The sequence below is a fragment of the Lagopus leucura genome, unplaced genomic scaffold (genome assembly GCF_019238085.1).
Source record: "Lagopus leucura isolate 7727_CA_CO unplaced genomic scaffold, USGS_WTPT01 Super-Scaffold_100159, whole genome shotgun sequence".
Classification (NCBI taxonomy): domain Eukaryota; kingdom Metazoa; phylum Chordata; class Aves; order Galliformes; family Phasianidae; genus Lagopus; species Lagopus leucura.
In genome coordinates, this window is record NW_024962335.1 from 28,692,794 (window position 1) to 28,712,634 (window position 19,841).

The 19,841-nt window shown below is 39.8% G+C and overlaps 1 protein-coding gene across 1 annotated transcript in view; it reads left to right on the forward strand.

Annotated features, from left to right (window-relative positions):
* Positions 1-19,841, forward strand: part of ST8SIA1 (ST8 alpha-N-acetyl-neuraminide alpha-2,8-sialyltransferase 1) — a 114,969-nt gene that overhangs the window by 56,661 nt on the left and 38,467 nt on the right. Inside the window, exons 3-4 of the mRNA XM_042890225.1 lie at positions 3,992-4,101; positions 11,454-11,546. Coding sequence (XP_042746159.1) covers positions 3,992-4,101; positions 11,454-11,546 — 203 coding nt within the window. The remainder of the gene's footprint in view (positions 1-3,991; positions 4,102-11,453; positions 11,547-19,841) is intronic.

Genomic DNA, 19,841 nt, shown 5'->3' on the forward strand with positions numbered 1-19,841 from the left:
CATTTTCTTTTTGTTTTTAAAACTTTTTAAGGATTTGACCCTGCTTATGGCAGTATACAAGGGTTTGTTTATTTTTCTTTTTTATTCTTTCAGTTAATAATATTATCTAATTCTATTGTAATGATTGCTTGAAGATGGATGTGCACTGGTCACTTATTTTTATATTCTTTCTGTTACACTGGATAAACTGGTTTTGTTGTGCTGATTTTTCTAGTCCACCCACAGGAATCTGTTCATTAAAATTTAATCAACGAGGAAAATAACAAATCTGTTGACAGTAAAAACAACGCAGATTCAGGAAGCTAATATAAATGGAAATGCTTTTATTGCAACTTTACAATCCAAAGCAAGCATTTGTCAGGCCAGATTATAATTCGAAGGAGAATAGCAACTGAGCTTTTTTGAGTATTTAGCATAAATGACAGCTGGGTCCCCAGCACATGGTGATTTTCCTAGCAAAGAGTTACACTGTGGGAGGTAAAGAGGAAGAGCGTTAGAAAATTTTTTATTAGTTCTTTGAAACATATTTTTCTAGTAATAGAAACTCAGAAGAAATTTTGTTTTTACTGTGTAGAATTCTTTCCAAATAGCACCGTCACCTTAAAAAAATGTAACATTCTTGATTGAAAATTGCCTCCTACTGACATTTTATGCCTAAGACTACTTTACAAAAAAGGTAAAAATGGTTTAATTCTCTACTAAGTTACAGCATTGATCTACCTCTTCAATATAACATTCAAAACATCTGAAGACAGATTACCTGTGCCGTGAAGATGGCATAAGATTAGTTGAGAAAGAAAGAGAGTAGTGAAAGAAAACAAATCATTGCTAGAGTCCATCTTCAGTGCTTTTTGCTCTTAAATGAAACAAAACAACCAAACAAATGACTAGGTTTTGATAATTATTTAATTTCAACCTTAAATCCACAGTCTGTACCCTGTGAGGCAGTGGTAGGAACAAGTGGATGCGGGGAAACCTCTTGAAAGCCAAATAGTGGTGTGGAAAGGTATTAACAGGTCTAGTAATTCAACAGCATGTTAGGGTGAAGCTTCCATATGGTTAATTACCTTGCAATTTTGCTTAAGATGTTTGCATTTTATATTTTGGTCAACTCAAAGGAAGGAATGAGCTGAATGCTTGTGTAAAGTCACAGAATGAAGCCCGCAGCACTTTAGCTTTGAAGATCCTTTATCTGTGCTATCTGTCCTGTGAGTATCCTTTGGAGGTCCTGCAGTGGATTAACTCTGCAGCTGCTAACTGCATCACAGGGTTATGATTCCTAACAGTTTCAAAGCCCAGGAGTCTACTGCTTTTTCATTGCCTTTTGCAGAGACAGAGGAGCCACGTGTTTCATAGCAGCTCATAGGCAGCACTTGAATTGTATGATTTGTATACGACTGGACAGTTTGTACAAATGGACTGAGAACAGAGTTCCTGAAATGTCCCTGCAGTTTGAGCAATATGCAGGTTTGTAACCTGAATGACTGAAGAACAGTCATGTGCAATGTTAAAAAAAAAATACATGTTTCTCCCAGAGCATGCTAAGGAATTTCTCTTCATTAGGGTAAAAGCAGCTGAAATGCCTCCAAGCATCAGGGACACTTAATGTCTGCCTTGAGTTTATAAGTATAGTCTTCTGGGAGCTGAACCTATTGAATGTTTTAAGCTAAACAATGGCATGCAAACTGTCTATGTCATGTCCAGAATTTTCATTACTTTGTTGGGGGAGGCAAAAGCTTCTGTGGGAGTGGTGGCTTTTCACAGAGAACTGCATTCAGCTTGGTTTTCTTCTTGTGTATGAGTGGATTTCTTCACAGGTTAGGCCACAGTGGTGGTTTTATTTGCCACTTCTTCCTCCCTTTAACTCCCTCAAATCATCCTTTCAGTTCTGATCTTGTTTGTCTGTCTCTTGGGCTCTCTGAAGGGCAGGAGTTTCAAAGATTCATGCGCTCGTGGAAATGAAAGTATATATGCAAATGATAAGTAGTATAATCATCTTTGAACATAACAGGATATAAGCCTCCTTTGAAGGACAGCAATTCATCTCTAGCAATATCAAGGGCTGTTTGCAACTGAGAATTTTGAAGCATTTAGTAACTCCTTAATGTTTGTTTTGGGGATCTAGAGAAATTCAACATGTACTGAAGTCATAGAAATTACGTGACAGGGTTACCACGGCTCTTAAGTTAATGGCTGCTGCCTTTGTGATTTATTTGTCGCAGCCTTGTCTTTGCATAACTGGCTGTCTTGGAAGAGCTCTGACATATCTTGAATAAGAATGGTGATGTTATTTATGAAAACTTACCACTTCTAAATTTCCTCCATCCCTACCCCACTCCCTGTACTGAACCTGTGAGCTTTCATTTGGTCAGTGTCACCTCAACAATGAAAAGTCCTTTGAATTTCAAGATATGCTGCTAGTTCAATAACTGGGTAAATTAAAAAATGTTCTTGGGAAGGTGAATGCAGAATCAGAATGCAGTTGCATACTTAGTATTGCTCTGCTGTGCTGTCCCTGGGTTCCCAGCAGTGGCTGGGCCTCAGTAAACTGGAATTGATTTTTCTACTCTAGCATATATTAGGATACGCAAAATGCTTTAATTTATTTTATTAGATAGCAGATTATGTTTTTATACTAGCTGAATGGAATCTAATTTGCTGAGAATAGATGGTGAAACAAATACATCTAAGGGAGAAGATAAAGTAGAAATGAATACCAACAAATGCAGAGTTTGTGCTGTAGCGCTGGATCTGTTTTCTATGCTATGTACACTGCTGTAATGCCTAGTGAATACATTATGCAATGTTAGATGTTGCTCTGTACATTTAAGTGACAGTAAGTGTTGCCACTGTTGGAACTTGTTGTCCAGGTGAAAATAATTGTTTTGCCATGCTGTATCCTGTCACAGTGGCGTTTGCATTCTCAGAGGCCCAGACAGTAGCTTCCGTCTCTGCTGCAAAGTCGGGTTTTGACAGGTTTGATAAATGAAAAATTCCTGCACAATTTTTTTTTTTTGCATGAGGAGAATATTAACTCCTGTGTTGTAGATGGAGTCCATTCTTATAACTTTATCATACTACTTGAAATTCCTATGCTGTTCACCCCTTGACCCTGTTTTACATATGTGTATATATACACACACACACACACACACACACACACATATCTATACACACATATCTGTGCTGGGCTACACTGATGTACTGTGAGCTATTTAAATGACTGTCTCAACACCACTAAAGGTGAATGACTCAAGGCTGACAGGAAGATGTTTCACATGTAGCTTTGAGATCCTCTGGAGTGAAGAAGACTGTGCAAATCGTATTTAATACTGAATTTGATACATAAGATAGCATGACAATTTGACCTTGCAATTTAATGCCCTGCTCAGCTGTGACAAGGGCTCCTTAGTTAAAATGGTTTTCTAATTTTCGTTTGTGCTGTATTTGGAGAGCTGAGCGCTTACGAAGCTGCTGGGATGCTCTAAATATCTTTATGCTTTATGGTGACCCAGCCCAGTGAAAGAACAAGGGAGGGATCCAGGGTAACTCCTGAGTCCCTTTTGTACTCACATTGTTCCTTCTTCCTTCCTTTCTTGTCCAGAGCTGTCTTTTATGTAAAAGGTCACTTTCATGGGTTTTTTTCTTGGTAATTTTTTTTTCCTCTCTCTGCAGCTTGGCTAGAAGACACATTTGGAGTGCCTATCTTGGTCATTATGTTTATCACAACTTTGTAACTATGCAGTTTGTTTATGCAGAACTGTTATTCTCTTCTGTGTTGCATCTTTTTTGAATTTTGGTTGGGGAAACAGGGATAAGAACTGTCCTTTGTCTACTTACCAGCTAATTTCTGGACTTTTTTCCTAGCTCCTCATTCTCTGTTTTCTTTCCTCACTTTGAGCCTTGCCAGCTCCCTGGTTCTCCAGGAGCAGCTGCTACAAAGATGTATGTGTTCTCCTCTGTAAAAACAGTCCTTGTTTTGTGTTGCTAGGCTACACCCTTCCAGCTGCCACTGAAGAAATGCTCTGTGGTGGGAAACGGTGGGATTCTCAAAAAGAGCGGCTGCGGAAAACAAATAGATCAAGCGGATTTTGTCATGCGGTAAGATGGAAACCTCAATGACAAATTGTCTGCCCTTCCCCCTGCTCAGTCTTTTGACTTTTCAAAGCTATTCAGTTGTGATTAATCAATTATAATTTGCCTTGGGTACTTTTTTTTTTTTTTTAATCCCCTTTGCAGGATGTGATTTGGGTAGAAGTGTGAGAAAGGGCAATAAAGTTTTGGCTGGCCTCTGCAGATATGTGTGTACTGTGGGGGAAATCTGCAGATGGGTGCATTGTGGTTGTGACAGATCATACAGTGTCACAGACAGGGATTTAGGAGCTTTTTAATTATTCCTTATTGGAGTCTCATCTTGTGCTGTGCTTCGTCCTTCACGACTCTAAATGCAATCATATGCAACCCATTAAAATCGTGATGAGTAGATACTGATTCATAGGGCAAGGATTAATAAGTTGGGACAAGCTAAAGTATTTCCACATTTTTCCTCCCTTCAGATTAACTTCTGTCTAAGAGAAGACAAAACCGTTTTCCTTGATGCCATCTTGTTTTGAATTCCCCACATTTGCTGTACCTCTAGTTTTTGAAGTCATAGGAATTTGTCAGAAGGGTGCTGAATCGGCTACTGCTTTCTTGACTGAATTTGGCACTTTGTAGATCCGCATTCTTTAAGGAGGAGAGACAGAAATTGGCCCCTTTTTGTTAAACATGAACAAGAAAAACATTGTGGGGCAGAAACTGGAAGGCTGCTTCTGAAGAGATGAGAAATGGAATTTCTTTGGTTTTTGAGGTAAATGCATAATGAGCTCCCGCTTTAGCAAGTCTACTTATTGAATCCTGATAGCTTATTATAAGGCCATACAAACTTGCTCTAAAGCAGACAGAATTACTATAATTTTTGGCTTGCATCTCAAGGAACAAAACTGCTTTTGATGTTAAAGTAAAGAAATACAACAAACTGAAGACAAAGGCACAGAAGGAGGGACTCAGTGTGCTGATTGCCACTACTGCGAAGCTCCTTCAATGTTCCAGAGACTAAAATAAGAAACTGCAGGGTATGATATGGTAATATTATGTAGATGCAATAGGAAGTTAAAATACCATAGGAGCAATCAGTTACAGAAACAATAAAAGCATTTTTTAAAGCAGCTGTTAGATCCTGATCAGAGAAAATGACCTTTTTTCTCTCTCTAGGGAGGGTAAACTAGCCATTGTCTGTACTGAACTTATTTTGGATTGGAAAGAAGCAGTAGGTAAAAACCTGCAAAAATCCCAGAAACTGCCTGCAGGCTGTATTGTATTAATGGTGCAGTCATATTTATGAAAATATTTCAGTTCTGTTGGGTAAAAGGTAATATGTCACTGGGAGAGAATATTTTTGTAGCAGGTGGAAAATTTAGCAGATCTTCTCTAAATCTGATCTCTATAATCTGAGAGCTGAGAGAGGAAGAGAATAACAATAACTTGCATAATATTTTGCATTTTCTAATAGGAAATGTGTCTGATGGCTTTATACTATTTCTGCATAGCAAAATAGTAGTGGCAGGTTTTGCCATTGTTCATTCCTTCGATTCACTTTGCTTTTGATTTCACTTACAGCACAGCTTATGGAAATACGATTGCAGCCATCTTCTTCAATAAACACTAATCACTAAGGTTAATTAATGAGTTTAGACTCATCTCATTTCTGAGCATCTTCTACAAACACAGTTGTACCGACATAGAGATTAAAAGAGCAGCAGTTTTCAGCCCCTAGGCCACAGCACACTTCATCTGCAATAAAAAAGGTGCATGGCATACGGTCTACATGTTTAGTCAGAGTAGTTACCATAGGTTTTTATTGAGTTATGTGGGTGTTTTTCAAGTTTGTAATGTTTATTTTTAGGATGTTTCTTTTAAAATTTTCCCTTTCCCTTCACACAAGCAAGTATTTTAAGAAAGAAGTGTTGGGTACTAAATCATAAACAACTATTTCTCTGTATTTGACAGAAGATACGTATTTTCACTGCATTAGATTGTGAAGAAATATTTATATGTCTTGTGATTCTCCCTGTCTCCCAACTACCTTTTATGTCTCTGCTATGGTTTGTGCATCTGCCAGGGAGAGGACTGGGGGATGTTTTCCATGCTGTTTGCTAGTGAGTTTGTTCCAAATATGGAAGAAACTCGTCATCATGTCCAAGCTGACTAGTGGCTATCATGACTTGGGAAGGACAAGCTGCTATTTTTTAATTATACTCTGCCATGCCATCTAGTCATACCAGCACAGATGGAGCTGTAGATGTTAAATATGATGCTGCTTTTGGGGCTAGCAAACAAGTCCAAAAAAATATTGCTTTCATTTGCTATAGCTAATTATAGTCTTGACTCTGGTCAAGGTGCTACAAAGGAGTAGAAATGAATATTCAAAATCCCATTTAAATTCTTATTATTCCTTAGCATTTGGTGTATGTACAAATAGCTAGGTAATCACATAACATCTGTCAAATGCACACGCCATTACTCAGCCAAGCTGCCTGGATTCTCTGCACCTAAAGGAGTTGTACTTATCTCTGGGCGAAACTCAGAAGAGGTGTTTATGCCCTGTGAAGTTTGAAGGATCCCTCTCATTTCAGTCAGCTGTTTCTACCTATTGAACTGGAAGGCCTTGCATGTGAAAAAGGTGTGCATGAACTGCTGTGCTTTCTTGATGATTTTTTCCCCCCATCAAATCTATGCCTTAGCAGGGAAATACAAAAGTAAGTTGGCCAATAAGTTCACAGAATTGTAGGGGTTGGAAGGGACCTCCAGAGATCATCGAGTCCAACCCCCCTGCCAAAGCAGGTTCCCTACAGTAGGTCGCACAGGTAGGCATCCAGGCAGGTCTTGAACATCTCCAGAGAAGGAGACTCCGCCACCTCCCTGGGCAGCCTGTTCCAGTGCTCCGTCACCCTCACTGTAAAGAAGTTCTTGCGCATGTTTGTGCGGAACTTCCTATGCTGCAGTTTCCAGCCGTTTCCCCTTGTCCTGTCTCCACTCACCACTGAAAAGAGTCCGGCCTCGCCATTCTGCCCCCCACACCTTAGATATTTATAGACCTGGATCAGGACTCTTTTCTCAAGGCTGAACAGACCCAGTTCACTCAGCCTTTCTTCATAGGGGAGATGCTCCAGGCCCTTCACCATCTTCGTGGCCCTCCGCTGGACTCTTTCCAAGAGATCCCTGTCTTTTTTGTACTGGGGAGCCCAGAACTGGACGCAGTACTCCAGATGAGGTCTTACCAGGGCAGAGTAGAGGGGGAGGATCACCTCCTTTGACCTGCTGGCCACGCTCTTTTTAATGCACCCCAGTAAGCCATTGGCCTTTTTGGCCACAAGGGCACACTGCTGGCTCATGGCCAACCTGTCGTCCACCAGGATACCCAGGTCCCTCTCTGCAGAGCTCCCCTCCAGCAGGTCATCCCCCAACCTGTACTGGTGCATGGAATTATTCCTCCCCAGATGCAAGACTCTACACTTGCTTTTGTTAAACCTCATCCGGTTTTTTTCTGCCCAGCTCTCCAGCCTATCCAGGTCTTGCTGAATGGCAACACAGCCTTCAGGCGTGTCAGCCAATCCTCCCAACTTCGTATCATCGGCAAACTTGCTGAGGGTGGCCATTATCCCCTCATCAAGGTCATTGATGAAGATGTTGAACAAGACCGGACCCAGCACAGACCCCTGAGGAACACCGCTGGTTACAGGCCTCCAACCGGACTCTGCACCACCAACAACGACCCTCTGTGCTCTGCCAGTCAGCCAGTTCTCAACCCACCTCACTGTCCACTCATCTATCCCACACTTCCTCAGCTTTGTTATAAGGACGTCATGGGGGACAGTATCAAATGCCTTGCTGAAATCAAGGTAGACTACATCCACTGCTCTCCCCCTATCCACCCAGCCAGAGACAACATCATAGAAGGCTACCAGGTTGGTGAAGCACGACCTCCCCCTTGTGAACCCGTGCTGACTATTCCTGATAACCTCCTCTTCTTCCAGTTGTCTGGAGATGACATCCAGTACAAGCTGTTCCATCACCTTTCCAGGGACAGAGGTGAGGCTGACTGGCCTATAATTGCCTGGGTCTTCCTTCTTGCCTTTTTTGAAGACCGGGGTGACGTTGGCTATCTTCCAGTCTTCAGGCACCTTCCCCGTCTTCCAAGACTTCTCAAAGATGACAGAAAGCGGTTCAGCAATCACCTCTGCCAGCTCCTTCAGCACCCGTGGATGAATCCCATCGGGTCCCATGGATTTCTGAACATTGATGTTGCCTAGGCGCTCCCGGACCACCTCTTCCCTGACAGAAGGGGGGTCTTCCATTCCCCAGATCCTCTCACTAATCTCCAGGGTCTCAGATTCCCGAGGGGGAGCTTTTTCACTGAAGACAGAAGCAAAGAAGGCATTCAGTATCTCCGCCTTCTCAGCATCCCCCGTTACCAGAACACCCCCGTCACTTAGCAGGGGAGCCACATTCTCCCTAGTCTTCCTTTTACTGTTAGTGTACTTGAAAAAACCTTTTTTATTATCCTTTATCCCCTTTGCCAGATTTAATTCCAGGCGGGCTTTAGCCTTCCTTGTCGCATCCCTGCAGACCCTGACAACATTCCTGTATTCTTCCCAAGTAGTCAGACCCTTTTTCCACATTTCATGGGCCTTCTTCTTTCCTTTGAGTTTGCGCACGAGCTCCTTGCTCATCCACACAGGTCTCCTGCCACCCTTTCCCGATTTCTTCCTCACAGGGACGCACCGATCTTGAGCTTGGAAGAAGAGCTGCTTAAATGCTGACCAGCTCTCACAGGCCCCCTTGCCTTCCAACACCCTAGCCCATGAGACAGCTCCAAGTAGGCCCCGAAAGAGATCGAAGTTGGCTCTCCTAAAGTCCAGGATAGCAATCCTACTTTTTGCTTTACTTCTTCCACTCAGGATCTTGAACTCCACCATCTCGTGGTCACTACAACCCAAGCTGCCCCCGAAAGTTCTCCCCGAAGTTCTCCTCTTTCATTTATAATTATGTTCTCCTCTTTCATTTATGTTCATATAAAAAAATGATGACTTCAGACACTGTCCTGCTTCTACCTTCTTTCCTGCATGTTTACATACTCCTCAGTACCAGGAGCAAGAGTAAGATAATAAAAAACACATGCATCTTACTGTGAATCTTTTACTTCTTGGTACATTACTCACCTGCACGGAGCTTAGCACTCTGCTGACCCGTTCGAGAAAAGGGCAAAGAGTTTCTGAAGATGCACTGACTTCTTGCTGAGTTTCCCGTTGGCTGCTTAGGCCACTTCTTAATATTTCACGCAGGACAGATCAGGAAAGTGATTTACTGCTGAAGGGAGTAAGCGTGTTTAAGTATTGCTTCTGCAACTGGTGTGAGAAATAAATTAAGATGATAAAACTAAGGACATATCTTGGTCCATCACAGTGCTTTTAAATAAACTTCAATCAAAAAAGGCCATATGAGTCTATGTTTATTCAAATCAGGAATCATTAAACTGTGGCCTGCCAGAGGTTTCTTATTCCATCTCTTTAATCTAGGGCAAGGTCACCTGTACACACATCTTTCTTCACAAACATTTGTTTGACCTACCATTGAAAACTGCTGGAGCTGTGCTCCTGAACCAGAGTGCCACAGAGTTTAATGGGAGCATGGGAAGAAAATGAAGCTGCCTCTCCCAGAAGTGCAACCCACGTCATGGAGACCTGTGTCTCCCTGGTAACAGAGGAGAAGTGGTGGATTTGAACTAACAGCTCCCTGCCAGGCTGAGGCCCTGGGGCAGCAGGGAGATGCACCTCAGCCAGTCTGTACAAGATTTTGGGGGAAAAAAAACAACAGCAAAACCACCTCAAAAAACAACCTAACAGTGCTACCAGTCTTGCTCCAGAAAAATTCCCAATTCCACTTTTCTTTGAGAATCTTGGTTTTGTTTTTACCCTGTAAGCACTAGTATTATTCTTCATATCTTTGGTTTAAGAAGTAAGACAACTCTGAAATTGAAAGCAGTGTTTTGACGCTCGTTTTTAGTGTAATTGCTGTTGTTGAGTTCATTTCTCATGACTAATTTCTATAACAGGGCTGAGTCTTGGATGCAGCTTGAATTTATGTCATTTGCTCTAAAAGTGATGCCTCCTATTTATTTCTAAGAAAACTCTAGTAGATGCAAAGAGCACAATCACACTATTTGATAGAGCAAATTCTCAGCTACAAAACATTATTTTTCGACATAGTCACCATTAGCTACCTTTTTTGCCAGTGATGAACGAGAGCTGCATGCCATGCTCATAAGAATCTGCACCAGTGGAGGTGACCCGCTATCACCCTGCTGAAACACACCTCCCATTGCCTCGTGCTGTCATCCAGTGCTTGGTTTCCATCAACATTCACCAAGCACTGATGAATCTCAGTGAGTGCAATTTTTTTCTGCGTGGAGGAATTTAATTCCACACCTTTGCTTCATACTTACTTCCGTGTCAGATGCTGTTTTGTCAGACTGCCCCTCTGCTGTCCTCTGACACACAGCAACAAGCTGTAATGGAATATCAGAGGGAGGGTTCAGCCTCTACTGCCGTACCACCAACATCTACTTCTGATATTGTGGGCCAAGATATTAAAGCGGGAGACATTACTTTTGGAGCAGCCCTCATATTTTCACCTTTATTTACAATCCTTCCTTCTTCTTCCACCTCTTTAATTAGGAGTATTTAGGACTGCTCCTTGTTTGCATGTTTCTCTCCACTTGTGTTTTTTGGAGCCCTGTTTGCTTGCCAAAGTAGATCTACTCGGTCACTTTATCTTTTTTATATTATTGACCTGTCTGCCAGAACAAGACTGTAGAGAACATAGTATGCACACTGTAAATAATCACTTACATTTTTTTCTCTGTATTTTCTTGGGAAGTTCTTGATACTGAAGGGCATTTACCTGTTGTTTGCAAGACGTATGTGATGTGTGTGATACCAATACAGAGCCTGATGCTAGAAAACAAGACAAAGCAGAGTGAAAAAGAGAATTTGGAGGAAAGAGTTTGAAAAAAGTTTTGGCTGTAGATAATAACAGCTGTAGCCTTTCAACCTGTCAGAGGTGCCAGGTCACTTTGTTTTTGCTTAATAGTTCATAGGATCATGTCTACAAAAGATTTTTTTTTTTTTTATATTTCCCCACGGTCTGGTGCAAAAATGCCCTATTGTGCATATGGGATTTAGTATAGTAGGAGAATGCCTAGCTTGGTCCAGTGTTTGTACAGCACTTTCACATTTTCTGTCAGCTTGCAGTTCTTTTTCTAAAACTGCAAACTTGCAGAATAAAAAAGACTGGGGATGAAACCTGTCAATCCTGACTGTCAGTTAAAATCTTGAATGTCTTTCTGTGCACAGGTGCAACCTTCCTCCTCTATCCAGAGAATACAGCAAGGATGTTGGATTGAAAACCCAGCTGGTGACTGCAAATCCCAGTATAATTCAGAAAAGGTAGGGAGCATGTTGCTCTGTCTCTGGATTGGAGAAACAGAAAAGAAAAAATGTGTCATTTGTGTTTTAGATATTAGTGTGCCAGAGTTATGTCCTGATCCTGGAAAAGATGAAATGCACAGTGGTTTCATGTTGGGTGAAATAAACCTAGATTTTTTCACTGTAAGCAGGGAAGCTAAGGAAGGCTGGCTTCTTGCAGTTTTTTCTTCGTTTTTTTTTTCACATCTGTACCTCCAGTTCCCTCTCATTACCTGTATCACTGGGTATGTGCCAGAAGAGCTTTGGCTGCTCTCAAGCCAGGCGCATACCAAGTGGGTGGACTACATCCTGCACTGGTGGGGCCAACTGGCTGCTGCATCCCACAGTTAATGAAGATGCTAATTCTGATTGCTCTTTGGTTCAACTCTGATAACTTCTCTGTCCTTACTCTCTTTGTATTATTTGTTTGATAGTGACTTACAAGTACAAGGATGATTAGGATAGACTGATCAGCAGGTTTTGATCAGACAAGCTGTGCTTCTTAGGAGATTGGGATAAAGTTTTGGTTTTTATTAGCTGAAATTTTCCAAATTGCAATAGCTGTTGAGAGAGGGGAAGAGACAAGGGAAAATAAGTCAGTGCCAGCTCTGATTGTGCCTTACTGAATTTTAATTGCCATGTTATTGTATTTTTTTTTTTTTTTGTCACCCAGAATAAGGTAGGCTGTTCTCAGACAGAATGAGATCTAGTAGTAACCTGTCATATTCACTGAAAAACAAAGAGAAAAGGCATTAAACCAAGGGAGTGAGCAGGAGATGATCAGGCATAAAAAGTATAATGCAGGTATGGGGAGGTGAAGGATTATGAAAGAAAGCAAAACAGTGAAATAAAATGAATAATAGAAAGCCAGGTATGTGAGAAAGAAGGAAGGCACTGAGCAGAACTGAAAATTGATGTTTGTTGCTATCTAAATGTAATATTTTTCTCTCTGCCAGGAATCAAAGAATTGACTAATTGTGAGTGAAAAAGATGGTTTATATGACAGTCTTCAACAGAGCAGGAAAGAGAAGGTGATCAAGAGGGAAATGGAGAAGTCATCAGCTTCAAGAGCTGTTTCAAGCAGAGTGTGTGAATAGGGGAAGGCACAGAAATGCTGTTAGGGTAAGATGAAAGCAAAACAAACAGAACTGGAAGAGAATGCACCAGGTACCAGACAAGAAGAGGGAACTGCTCAGGGCAGGGTCTGAGGATGAGGGATCTGAAAATCCTATGGGAGGTACAGAGCTAATGAAGTTGATTTAAGAAGTGAGATGAAATGTCCAGAACATCATATAGCTTGGCAGTACATCGTGGATAAAGTGAATAAGAGCAGTGAGAAGTACAATGCTTGCAAAGGTTTTTACAATTGTCAAGGCAGAGAATTGTTAAACTCATGAATATTTTCTGTGTCTCCTATATCCTTCATCAGTGGCTAGAGAGAAAAGCTTACTGAAGTTAGTATTTTTCAGAGAAGAAGAGAAAAAGGAAAAAGAGTTTTAGTGATGGTACAGGAAGACTATGGAACTATACTAAGGAGACTGTGGAGTTAACCAGTACAGAAAAAAAGGAAGGAGTGAGCACCTGTGAAATGATACCCTATGAGAGAGGGATATCAAAATGGGAGTGAGCTGACGAGGAGGGAAATGGAGGAAGAGAAAGGGGAGAAAGAATAGGATAACAGGAAATGGGATTGTTTTCAGTGTCCATTTTCAGCATGAGTGGATGATAACTGTGATGCAAGACATTTGATGAGAAAGTAATGTGGTGTTTATATGTATGTTTATTGATCAGATAAGGAGATTTACAACCAGTTACTAAGAATAAGATCGAGAACAAATTAATAGTGCTGAAAAATAGTAGAAACCTCCTCTGAGGTTTGAAGCTCTTGAGAGATCTGGCACTTATTTTCCTCTGCCTGGTCAGAAAGAGATTTTTTTTAAAAAATGTGTATATTTTACTAATGTTTCCTGTGTGCTCTCTAACCTCATTATTTGGACTCCTGTGTGGTCAGTTAAAATTTAATCAAAGGTACAAGTCAGGAAGTTAAAATACAAAGAAGACTACTGCCCTCCTAAAGCAATCAATTTCTGTAGAAATAAGCTTTTTAAGGAACTGAGATACTTATCAATGTAGACTTTCACAACATTCAAGGACTTTCTCAGAATAGTGACTGATATGTATCTGTTTCTAAGCTATAAGTTAACTAGCTTCACGTAATGGCATTATTCATTATCATTCCTCCACTGTCCTCTTGTCCTTACTTTAAGTGGGTTGATATTGATGAGGCTTGACGTCTCAATTATCTCTCAAGTGTGTTATGGCAGATTTAGTGAATTAGTCCCGCAATACTATTCATTGCTTCTAAAAGATATATCTTTACTAGATAATTTATGATCAAGCATATTAGGTAGGGCAAAGTTTTCATATCAGGGATAGGGAAGTAATTTTCTGTTTTGTTTTTTAAATCAAAATGATTTATTTCAGATAACTAAATTGTTGCTGATAATTAATGTTCAGTGATATTTCTTCTAGCTTGAGAGCCTTAGGATGGGAGAGTAAAAAATTTCACTCTGGGAGTACCTTGACTTCAGTGATACTTTCTAAATGTTACCATTTACAAATCCTTAAGTAAGCAGATAATAATGAAAGAATTAGAGATCAAGTTCCTGCTCTGTTTAAAGAAGCAATATCATTATGCATGCAGGTAGTACAGATTTTGTGTGTAAAATATGGTGCTCAGTTCTCGGCTGGATTTGAAAAAGTATGAGGAATTTCCTACCCTAATGTTGCTTCTTAACATAAAGGAGTACTGACAGCAAAGGTATTATGATAGAAATTTCCCTGGCTGACTAGGAGATTCATGATGACTGCCCCAATTTCATTTTTCATCTAAGATATGTCACAGGCATCTCCCTTCTATTAGTCCCTCTAGCCTATGTAAACCTTCCTGGCTGTTCTTAGGCTCTGTGGAAAAATCAGCAAGGTAATGTTGCTTACTGAGATTGTTTCTGTATCATTTCTATATCTAGTCATTTACGTACAGCTGTGGAGCACAGCCTGACTAGTCAGTGGATCACACTGGGACATGAAAACATTTATGTAGATACTAATGATTTATGATCAATGGCGGATTTTGACTAAGTGGTACAAGGAGTCACTATTTAGGATATAGATATTATGTGTTTCTTGAGTCACTGATTAAGAGCTGTTTCAGAGAAGCAAACTAGCAGTTGGATACTATCTTGCAACCTTCAACAACTTTGATAAATATCTGGTAATACACCTGAAAGTCTGAACTTTCAAATAATCTGCAAACAAATGTTTTTTGCGGCAATCTTCCTTTCTGTTTGCCATGATTTTTCACTCTGCCTAACCTGTGTAGACGTACATCATTGTTAATGTGGATGTAACAGCCCAAATAGATGGTTTCCTAGCATCCACTGTGTTTCAGATCTACTGATATCTGTTGGTAAGTGTTTCATCCAGGAGCTGTTTGTGTTTCTGACCTGTGTGGAAATAATCTCATTAGCAAGTGGCACAAAGAACATGGTAGCATTCTTTATTTCTCGTAATTCAGCATCATTATAACTAACAGAAGCCTCTGAGGTTTATAACGCACCTCCTGACACCTTACGCCTTTGAGACGTAATCCAACATCAGTTGAATTGTGTGAAGCTTCTCTCCCTTTTCATTTCAGTGTGCTTGAAGGCACACTTTTTGCACTTGGGAAAGAGCAGACAGCTGTGCAGCTGCTCTTTGAGCTGCTGCTGTTGTCAGCTTGAAGAGCAGATTGTGAAAGAAGGCTTGGAGTCACTGCCCTCACAGTCCCTGCTGCATGATGAGCAATTAGGTCTGCAGCATTCTCTGGAGAAATACCTCCCAGTCTCCTGCTCAGCCTGAGCCCTCCATGCTGGAAAGTGGCATAGGATAGGAAAATAACATGGAGAAATCCTGCTGGCCTAGCAGGAAAGGAGAGCCCTTAAGTCTTTGTAGTGAAGTCTCTCAGTAGTTATATAACACTGCTAATGGAAATAGTCTGACTGAAACTTGAAGAACAAGGTTTAGGGTCAGTCTTGGCAGTTTGGTATGAGTTTCTTTTCACTGAATGTGAATAATTTTTTTGCATTAAAATTAATTCACTTTTTTGATCTCAGTGATACTTCTCAATTTTTGGTAACATCCATTTCCTGCACTAAAGCAAGACGAAGGAATGAGACTAAAGGCTAACAAATACAATGACTCTCCCGTGAAGCTTTGAAATGTCAGTTAAATACCGCTGTTATTTATTAGGTTGCCACAAAATTTGAGTGGGATTAAATTGCTTTTCTAAGGCGCTCCCTGAACCTAAGAACCAGCTCATAATCTTTTCTAGATTCAGTCCCAAAGACAGCTTTGAGTCCTTATGTCTTAAGCCATTAGGAATAAAAAGACTGAACCAAGGCAATTATTTAATTCGCTAAAAGCTTATTTAATCTTCGATTAAACAGATACACAGTGTTAAGTCCTGTTGCTAATGCTCATGAAAATAATGCATCAGAATTCCTCTTGACTGTGTCTTTGTTAAAGACAATATATTTCAATCATAGGTAGTTACATCTTACATTAATAATTGAAAAAGATCATAAAAACAATTAGAGAAAAACCATACAAACAAAAGAGAAAAATAAGTTATTGAAGGAAAATGCCTTGCTCACATCTTGTTCATTTTTTTAGGAATAAAGGGGATGGAGGGATCTTTTCCTGTGAACTCATTTTACCATGGAATTTTAAATAATTTGAGCTGTTCTTTCGTTCCTGGTAGCTACTGTTGATACTGAGTGTATCTCAGGTTATTCCATTGAGATGCACTCCAAAATGATAAGAATCACTGTTCTCATTCACATCGCAAAACTGCCCTTTTACATTCTACAGTATTCTCTGAATGTTTCTGCCAACAGCAAGAGGATAACATCTCTGAGAAATTATTCTTATTGGCAAGATACAGAGTACAATAAACCCTTCTGTATACAGAGAGCCCCACTGTCTTTCAATCAGTCTTTCCCCTAAGGTGAAATTCATTTAAAATCTTTAAATTTGCTGACAACTGAAGCCCTGCTTTCTCTCTGTGAGGAGCACCTGTTTTTGTCCTCATTTCTACAGAAAATGTGGTGTTGGAGAGGACTTCCCAGTGCTGCCATCAGGTCAAAGGCAGAAGCGGTTAAAAAGTTCAGGAGAGCTGTAACACTTTCCTGGGGTGCTGTTAGCTAAGGTGACCGGAGGTGAGACAATACATAATCAGCAAAACTGATTTCTAGATATTAGAAAGAGCATCCTAGAGACTGCTGTTCAATTCATGTAGCTTGTGTTTAAGAACAAGCCTGATAGGTTGGGCTGTATGAGTAGAATTTTCCCAAGGCTAAGGGTAGACAAGATGTTATTTTGGGAGAACCTCTGCTCAATTACTCTATAGAAATCTCCATACTAAAATAATTGAAGGACTAATTGATAATGGAATTATAAATGAGATCTCAAGAAATCATAGTTTGATGCTCTAAAAAATCAGTTTTTTATTAGTGATTATTGTAAAGTAAAGATAGAAGACATCAGGATTAAAAGAATTCATTTGGATTTCTGATAGAAAAGTCTTCAAATTTCAATATGACACGCATTTATTGTAGAACTAGAGAGGCATAGGATGCATTATCTTACATGTATATTTGTGCATCCACTACTTTAAAAAGGGATTTTGGTGATAATCTTAATTATCTGTATTGCAAATGGCATTTTAATTGCAAATTTTTGTCTTACAAAAATCACCAGTACTTGCCCATATGTGCTGATACTCATTAACACATTGTCTCACACATTTTCATTTTTTTTGGCAAGTCGTTGCAGGAAAACTGTTGCTTTTTCTTTTCTCCACCCTCCTGCTGTCTTAAGACCACTATCTTGAAGAGTCTGCCAGCAGTACCAAACAGAAAGACAACCAGCTGTCTGGTTTTCCATTATTAGATTTGTGAAATGGGAGATCTATATATGTCCTTGAGCAAGTAATGTTTTTAATTAAGGTGATTTTTTTCATCCGTATGTTGATGCACTTGGACTTGATGTGAGAGCTACTAAACCCATTGCCTATATGTGGAGTAGTGTACCCAAGTACGTCCTTCATATTTAAGTATGGAAGTAATACCTTTGGAATTAGTGAAATAACTTGTATGAGTACGATTTTTCTAGATCTATCCATATAGTGTCTTCTATGAGCATATTTCTTCTATGTGTCTTCTATGAGTCAGATTTGTTCAAGGTCACATCCCAAAAGATTTTTAAGTGCTCAATCTCTTTTTAGGTAACTGATCATTCTACGTAGTCTGTGGCTTTTAAAATTTGTTATTATCAAAATAATATTAAAAAAAAAAAGGCCTTTTTTGAGAGGCATAATAAATACTTTAGGGCATTATTTCCACGCGTATTTCAGTGAAAAGACTAAATAAGTAAAACAGATGGTGAAGAAAAGGATGAATGGAGAGAGAAAATCCAATGTGGAGTCTTTTAAGGGGAACAGATTTTCTTCTGGTATAAATCACTGCAGTAACTATTGTAGTGCTTTATACCAATAAGAACTTGACACAGGATTTTTTCTTGTCAGTTAAAGTTCTCTCTTTTGCTCTTGGAGCCTTTGGCTGGACTTATCTTCCAAACTGAGTAGCCCTGAGGGGGACAGATGAGGCACCCTCTTCTTCCCTGTCTGCTCTGGCATCTGAGTAGCCTTCTCTGTCCATCCTTATCCAGAAAAGTGTAGTCTGTCCTTTGAGGAGGAAATGTAAGAAATTTGATTTATTAGAAAGCATCTCTGCCTTTGGTTTTGTTTTTTTTTCATACTATTACACTAGCTCTAAGCTAAATTTGCAATTAAAAAAAACGAAAGTATGAGTGTGAGGTTGTGATTCATGAAAATGGTTTTTGTAAGCAAAACCTGATCTGATTCAAAGGACAAATGGCTTGAGTCAGAATGTTAAAAAACTCCTCTGTATTTCTTACACGATGCTGTTAAATTGCTCAAAATGAGTCACTGTCAGCATCAGAGAACTTTTTTCATCAGCAGCCTTTTATGCATGATCACAAAAATAGGATAATTTTCAGTGAAAATACACCTCCAAGTGGAGTTGAGCTTTTTTATTTTACAGTGAAACTGCTGTTTTTCTGAACAGAGCAGTTGAAAAAATTGGCACTTGCTTTTTATTGCCTCTAGTTTACTTCTATGGAAATTTTGGGTAGTTGACATCTGTTAAATTAGTATTTTCCTTACATTTGCTTAGATGAATGTTTAGCTGTAAAGATCCTTGGAGAGCAAGTGATATACTTGCTTCAGATGTGGCTGAATACTGAATCATTTTGTGCAGGACAGTTGGTTAATACAGCATGAGAAGGTATAGGTTTAACAGTGAGAGTCAGCTGCTCTGGTTGTAGAGGCAAACATGGGGCTTGCAGTTGGGTGGCCTTTCAGTGCCCCTTTCAGGTGCTGGCTCTGGTGAATAGTTATTTCGTGGTTTCTCATATTAAAAAATTATTGTTGGGAAATTGAAATCAACTGTAAAAGGATGTCTGTTGTTCTCAGCATGGCGCAATTTTTGTACCACTTTGGATTAGGTGAATATTAGCAGCTGACTCTGTCTCTGAAGTTTTATGAAGACCTGAGGCTGAGCACTTCTACCATATCTGTAAAGTCATGAGGAAATTCATTGAGTTCTGAGGGATAAAGGAGGAGGGAGTGATTACCTTTTACTTTCTCCCGTGTGTAATACAGTCATAATACGTAATACAGTAATATGTGTAATGTAGTCATAATAATGTAATATAACGTGTGGGGAGACCTCACTGCAGCCTTCCAATATTTAAAGGGAGTTTATAAACATGAGGGAAATAAACTTTTTGCAAGGGCAAGCAGTGATAGGACAAGGAAGAATGGTTTTAAACTAAAGGAGGGAAATTTTAGATTAGATGTCAGGGGAGAGGTTGTGGAACCGATGAATAACCTCACAGGTGGGGTGTGCAAGGCTAGATTGGATTGGGCCCTAGGCAGTCTGATCTAGTACTTGGTCCAGCAGTTGGCAACTGTGTGGCAGGGTGTGTTGGAGCTTGATGATCTTTGAAGTTTCTTCCAATCCAAGTCATGCAATGAATCTATAAAGAAAGCTGTACACTTTATCTCACTGATCTATCTCCAGAGTTTCCTGTAAGGCACATCTTTTAGTATTTTATTTTATTTTATTTTATTTTATTTTATTTTATTTTATTTTA